Here is a 7,193-nt window from a genome sequence, read left to right on the forward strand (position 1 = left end):
GAATCAATCAATTTTCATATTATAAATGCATGTTATTGATCTTATTGTGAACAATTATGCGTTTATTTCATTTTTTAACCACACAATTTTAGTCAAAATGTCATAACTCCAGACAAAGACAATTACTAACAGCAACTTCTAAGAAAAACTTGTGTACTTTTAAAACTGTACTACACTTTTTTTTTTTTGCAAGAATTTGTTAAATTATTAAGGGGACGAAAAAAAAAACTAACCCTTCTTCTCCAGCCTCTTTATTTCTTACTCAAATAAACTTTATAGAACATTCCTTTAGAATTAACTGGAGATTTCCAGGAACAGCATGATTTTCAGTAAAATGTGCTCAGAATGTGGTAAAATTGATTGGATATTAATCTTTTGTGAGCTGGAATGAATTGCCCAATGCAAAATGAGTTGTTTTTCTTTAAAGAATGTGTTAAATTATGCAATGATTAAAATTGTGGAGACTATGATTCAGAATCAAGGAAAATGCTAATCACAGTCAACTGAAAACAGACAAGCCTCATTTAAAAATGATTACAAATGATCAGCATGGTTTCAAAAGCTTCAACAATGCATAATCATTGATACTATGAACTCTACTTTGACCCAAAAGACATCAATTTTATTAAAACTAATCATTTACATTAGAGCAAAATAAATGCAGGAGCTCTTATTGATGGTACACATGTTCATTTGAGAATGAATGAACACTGGCACAGTTTGAATAAATCTTGAGAAATTATCATGTGCTATGAATTAAAGATTTGGGCGGGAAAATAGTTATCATCCTTGTTGTGAACAACCTTTTAACAAAAAGTTAATTATCACTGCAACAGTTCTAAGAAAATGTGTTCCATGATCCTGCAAAAAACTACAGCCCTCTTAAAAATCACAGAACGTAAACATTAGTCCTAACATTTCATCTGAGTCCTTCTCCATCCTCAGGTTATTTTTCTCTTTGGTGAATGACTTGACAAGGCATGCTTAAGCCCAAAATAGTAAAGTATTTATTCACTTTCTAGCCAAGACGTCAAGCTCCGTGTGTGCGATGAGCGTTTGGATTACTATACACACACACACACAAGTAGTTACTAGCTGGAGAACTGCAGGATCTGCAAGGTTTTCTTTCATTAAGCACGTCTGTCTAATGCACACAATCACACACAGGTCGGGGCATGTAAGGTGTGGCAGTGTTCCTGTTCAAGTAATCTTCCATGCTCCTGGGCTTGGACGTACTGAACTACACATTTCATCACAATGACACTCAATTTGTGTGATGGATAAGTGGCAAGAGGACTCATTCACCTCATACTGACTGACAAGGACACTGAGAGCATAACATAGAGGGATGCTGGATTGGAGACCACAGGCTGTTCACTTAAAAATGGAAGAGATGCTTCAGAATGCTGAATAAACTGTGTGGAAACAATTCATCACCTAATAAACCGACTCCCAAGGTCGGCTGTTCATTTAGGCTATACAGGTTGTTGCCTAGGGCCCTGATGTTGTGGGATGAGATATAATAAAAGAGAACATTTATTATATGCTGTTCGTTACTAAACACCAAAAAAAAAAAATAGACTAACAAAAAAGCAAGAACGCTCCAATTGCAATCAATGAACGGAACTCTGCTTATCGAATCTAAAAAAAAAAAAAAAACATTGAATTTTTGGACTAATTTTATGCACATATTTATGTACGACATTATTATTTGCTGTCTGAAAATATTGCAGTGGTTCTATTTATTTGAATTTTTTTTACAGTAAGATCCGATGGGGCAGATTTAACTCTATACTTTTGGCATAATTACAGCCCCAATTGCAATGAACGGAACTCTGCTTATCGAATCTAAAAAAAAAAAAAAAACATTGAATTTTTGGACTAAATTTTATGCACATATTTATGTACGACATTATTATTTGCTGTCTGAAAATATTGCAGTGGTTCTATTTATTTGAATTTTTTTTACAGTAAGATCCGATGGGGCAGATTTAACTCTATACTTTTGGCATAATTACAGCTCATTACGTAAAATCTACTTACTAGTTCTACTTCGCCAAGACTTAGTTGGGCGCGGCCCAGAGTTTGCCACGCCTCCCACCAGAGGGGGCGGAGTCTGGTGGCCATCTCTGCAGACTGCACAGCCAGGAACACTTCTTGAAGGGTGATCAACACCTAAGGATTACACATTACAAGGTTAGAAGTTGACAGACTCAATTCTGAAATATTTTCTCAACACTAATTTTGAAATCTAAACAGATTTTAAAGTTGCCCCTATTATGGATTATACATTTTTGAAAGGAATTACCTTTCATGCAGTGTGTAACGTAGCGTATGCGAATGTAAACAGTCTGCAAATAAAGCTGAAAGTGCATCATAAATAAAGTTATTGTCTCACAAAAGATGGAGTCGACTCTGAATGGCTTAAACGAGTCGTTTAAAATTCGAATTCCCTTTCCGTTAAGTTCACACGTCAAAACTTAACATATGCATTATGCCTGCTTACGTTCTGCATGGACATCCCGTGAAAACTTGAACCCTCCTCAAAGGCTGTAGCTTGTTCGTGTGGATAACATGTCGACAATTGTTATTTGGGTCTTTACTACTACATTCTGTTTCCGACATGCACTGTATGCAGTAGACCAAGCACAACAGACTGGGTCATTGGACCAATCAGAGTAGCCTCACACAAAGGAGGGGTTTGGAAAGATGAATCTTCGAATTAATAATTTGAGAGTCATTGAGAAATAAGGTAAATTTAGATGCATATTATAAGAAAATGAAAGTTTTTGACCTTGCATGCATGTAAACCTGTTGTTGGGGACTCCCAAAACCAAATTATGAAGCTTCCAAATAGCATAATAGGAGCACCTTAAAAGACTAGGCATCAAACACTTGCTGACTGGGAATCATACACCAAATGAATGATGATCACAAGCTACCAGACTACTGGTTGTTTCCAACACAACAAAGTCACACAGAACACGCGCCTCATTGCTAGAAGATGCATGACAAATGAAAACAATATGAGCTCTAAAACTGACTCCTCCAACTGAATGGGATCATCGTCTGAAACTATGGAGATAAAAATGGAGTTTGTGCCCATCTGTGAAATCGGTCTCCTCCAACTGGCCAAAATCTTCAGACTGGCTGTTACTTTTGGCAATGTTAACTGACTCCTCCAGACTGCAAATCGGGGCAAAAATTTGGGCAAATGTTGTGCAGTGTATTCCAGCCTTTACAAAATCTGATTTATGCAACTTATAATAGCTCTTTAGCACATCGTTAGCAAATTAAATTTTTTAAGAAAACAACAGTTTTAAAATTCATTTTGAGGTATGACTAGGTATAGTTTATAGAACAAAACTAAATTTTCACCACAGACCTAATTTCAGTTAGATATCTAAACATGACTGTTCTAAAAAGTTAATGCGGTTTTCCTGAAGTAACACATGGTTAATTAGCCTTCAAGTTTGGTCTACAAATTAATGTCAAGAATGAGCAACTCTATTCATATTTACTTAGTTACAACAGTTCCCAAGCTGATGTAATTTAAAATTTTATTTTACACATCAATAAAGTGTTATCACAACGCAAAACATCCACTTGGGCCATAAGAGAGAGACAATATAATGACAACGAGCGAGCAAACACTGCACTTCGTGGCAACACAGGGATGTTCTTACATCACAGATGTTTCCATTATGGAGTTTTATTTACTTAAAGCCTTTAAATTCAGGTCAGCCCAATAATCAAAGTAAATACAAGCTTTATACAGGGCAGGGTGTTGCCAGAGTAACAGCAGTTAAAGGACAAAAATGGGCTGTAATCTTAGTTTCCAGCAGGTTTGGTTCTGAATTTGCAGGCAGGCTGAAAAATGTTAGATTCACGATGAGGTGAGCACCACTGCTAAACAGGTGTGTAATAAGCAGATGCAGGGGACACGGTGAGAGAGAAGAAAGGACAAATTAAGAAGGGCAATTTAAAAATAAACTTTATGCAAACTCGACTTGTTGTGAAACATTGCTTGTAGATGGATCAGGGCAAGACCAGAGCCAACCTGCCACTTCAACACGATCAGATTACTAATGAGAGACACACTCAATCATCACTCTTTTCAGGTGACTCACCTCAAATAAACATGTGATCAGTCAGGAAAAGGTCACTACAAGAAGGGGAAAATAAGGACAGCCAGTGCTGAAATGAATCCCTGACCTATGCTGCGCTCAAGTGCTTCTGGGAAATTCCCACTAATGAGTTGGGAAGTCATAATTATATGATGTAAGTTCAAGTAATTTTTTATTTTTTTTTTAAATAAATGGAATGACAGGACACTTTTATTATAGGCAAGAAGAAAAAAAGTCCACATTAGGTGCAGCAAATAAAAGTGTAAAGTCAACATTCACAGTAATGTATTGTGATCAATAGCAATTTGAAAGAAAGTGCTGAGTTTTCTTCTGGTAATTATGCCTTTATGGTGTTGTTCATGTGCACTCAACTCAATAAATCAGCTCAATAAATTGTGATCATTCTGACATGACCAACAGATGTTCAACCTATAGTGAAGCTTCACTGAATGCAATGGATGCCAATCATTCATAACCAATAAGAAATGCAATGCTTTGTTATATATTTTTAACTGATATTATTTATTATTAAACTTAATAACCTTAATTAAAATAATGCCAAACAATTTCATACCATTTTCTATTGACCTGCTCTTTATAGCATGTAGAAAAACAACTTTATAGGTTTTCCAGATGCAGTTTTCTGCAAAGAAATATGTTTATATGCATGTAGGTATGTCTTTATTCATTTTGAAAAACTACAATAGAGAACTGTATTGTAAAACCTGCTCTATCACTGTTACATTCACAGTTTCGCAAAGACTATTTGATTTAGGCTTTATCCAGTTTCTGAAGATAACACCCACATACCGAGTCTGTGTTAGATCTCTGAATGAGAGTGCTAGAAGAGAACATGAACAGGCTGTTGTTGCTTTGATCGAAAATTTAATCAGGAAATCAATCAGTCGAAAGGAGTTTTAAAGTCCAACCTGTCATTTCACTCACACTCATCTTTGCCATGAAAAACAAAACTACAACAGACGGCATCAAAGCCAAGACACTTGTGCCAAAGATAAGATGAAGAGCAACGAAAGAGGAGTTTAAAAGTGAAAAATAATAGAGGATGGAAAATTTAGAAAAAAAGACAGTGAAGGATGGGAAAGACAAAACAACAAGAAGACAGAAAGAACAGACTAAGTGATTAGATGTAATGACTGCTGCTGGATGTAATCTGTCCTATGTTAGTGAAATAAGAGAGCAAACAAGTGTGTTTGTGTGTGCACTCATCTCAGTAAACAGCTATACGGTGGACCAGTAGTGCACAACATAATGGAAACAAGCCACAACACAACAAAATTAGCACAACACAACGGAAACAAGTCGCAACACAACGGAAAAAAGCCATTAGCACAACACAATGGAATCAATTCACAACACAACAAAATTATCACAACACAATGGAAACAAGTCACAACACAACAAAATTAGCACAACACAATGGAAACAAGTCACAACACAACGGAAACAAGCCATTAGCACAACACAACGGAAACGAGACGCAACAATGGAAACAAGTCGCAATACAATGAAATTAGCACAACATAATGGAAACAAGACGCAACACAAATGAAACAAGCGACAACACAACACAATGACAGCACAACACTAAGAAATTGGTCCTATGCGTTATGTTGTGGCGATTTCATTGCATTGTGCACTACTGGGCCACTGTACAGCTAAGTCACTGAGCAGGCTCTATAGCACATACGTGTGTGCGTATGATTGAGTAAGGCAAGCAAGTACGCAAACATCTGTCAAGATTTAGGGCCATTCAGCAAATTCTGTACAGACTAGTGAAGTAAAATAAAGGAGAAATCCAAATGATGCAATCCAAGACCATTCCTGAGACGAGCTTACATTGCAGATATGTTGAAATCATGAAAGTCTAAAGCTTAAATCGGTCTTTGTTTTTTATCACAGAATTTGGTCATCATTCCAAATGCCTGCAAATTAACATAAATTAGTTATACAGTAACTAAGATCCTGATAAACAAGTTAAGAAGAGAAACTAAAATTAATTACATAACATTTCAATCTATCAATACCCTCTGTTTAGTGCAAAATTAATTTCAAGTAAGATGTCAAAGAGATGAAAATGTTCGACAGAAAAACGGTCTGATATTTTGAGACGATCTGCCTCTGCCAGATCCAAGATACTGTAATGTCCTGATAGCAGACTCTCACCTTTACTGTCAGAGCAAAAGCTGAGATGAGATGCTAGGAGTGGATAATGGTCAGGAGAGAGTGAAAGACAGGATATTAAAGGTAAGATGAGTGAATGAGGTGACAAATGATGGAGCAGATAAAAAGACTGATTAGGTCATTTGTTGACTGAAACTAATGGGCATCTTTGGCTCATCATAACCTGAACCCACCATCTGCTCTACCAGCTCTGCCATCTTAACAATAATATTATTGTCAGTCTTGTGTTCCAGTGCCTTGTGTTTCCCTCCCTCTTATGCACATCTTTGGTCTTCCTGTTCCTGTCCTCATTATGTTTATTTGGTTCAAGCTGTGTCTGATTAATTATATCATTTGCCCCTAGCATTTAAACCCTGTGTTTCCCTAAGTCTGTGTCGGCTGTTATATGTCTTCCTTGAGTTCCTGTGATTACCCTGTTGCTTGTTCCATTAAATTCCATGTTGAAGTATTCTCCTGCGTCTCCTCATTCCTTCCTCCCAGTGAAACGTGACAGAACAGCCGACCTAAAACAAAAAGTAAGGGTTGCCTTTTCTCCCCGTTTTTATTTTTTCGTTTTTAGTTTCCCTGTTTTCCTCCGCGGCAATAGAAGTTGCTGCTCGGTTCACCACCCTAGTTCGTCTGGATCTCCCCTTCGTTGAGTATTCCTGGGAGTTCTGCAGGCTCGCTCCGGCTACGGCCTTGTATGACTCCACCCTCAACTCCCATCGCCCCGTGGACCTCCCAGACACCACAGGACTAAGCTGGAGAGAAGGAATCCTCCGGTGTCTGGAGAGCGTCCGGCCCCGAGCCAGAACCAGCCCACCGGCCGCGGCATCCTCAAGCCCACCGGCCGTGCCGATGTCAAACCTGCCGGCCACTCCGAGG

General features: G+C 37.6%; 1 protein-coding gene across 1 annotated transcript in view; it reads right to left on the minus strand.

Annotated features, from left to right (window-relative positions):
- Positions 1–1,839: 1,839 nt before the first annotated feature.
- Positions 1,840–7,193, minus strand: part of LOC107718659 (tetratricopeptide repeat domain 33) — a 21,188-nt gene continuing 15,834 nt past the window's right edge. Inside the window, exons 4-5 of the mRNA XM_016525851.1 lie at positions 2,044–2,175; positions 1,840–1,848 (exon numbers count right to left, since the gene is read on the minus strand). Of these exons, the coding sequence (XP_016381337.1) occupies positions 1,840–1,848; positions 2,044–2,175 (141 nt within the window). The remainder of the gene's footprint in view (positions 1,849–2,043; positions 2,176–7,193) is intronic.

Source organism: Sinocyclocheilus rhinocerous, unplaced genomic scaffold (assembly GCF_001515625.1).
Source record: "Sinocyclocheilus rhinocerous isolate Xijiao unplaced genomic scaffold, SAMN03320098_v1.1 scaffold873, whole genome shotgun sequence".
Classification (NCBI taxonomy): domain Eukaryota; kingdom Metazoa; phylum Chordata; class Actinopteri; order Cypriniformes; family Cyprinidae; genus Sinocyclocheilus; species Sinocyclocheilus rhinocerous.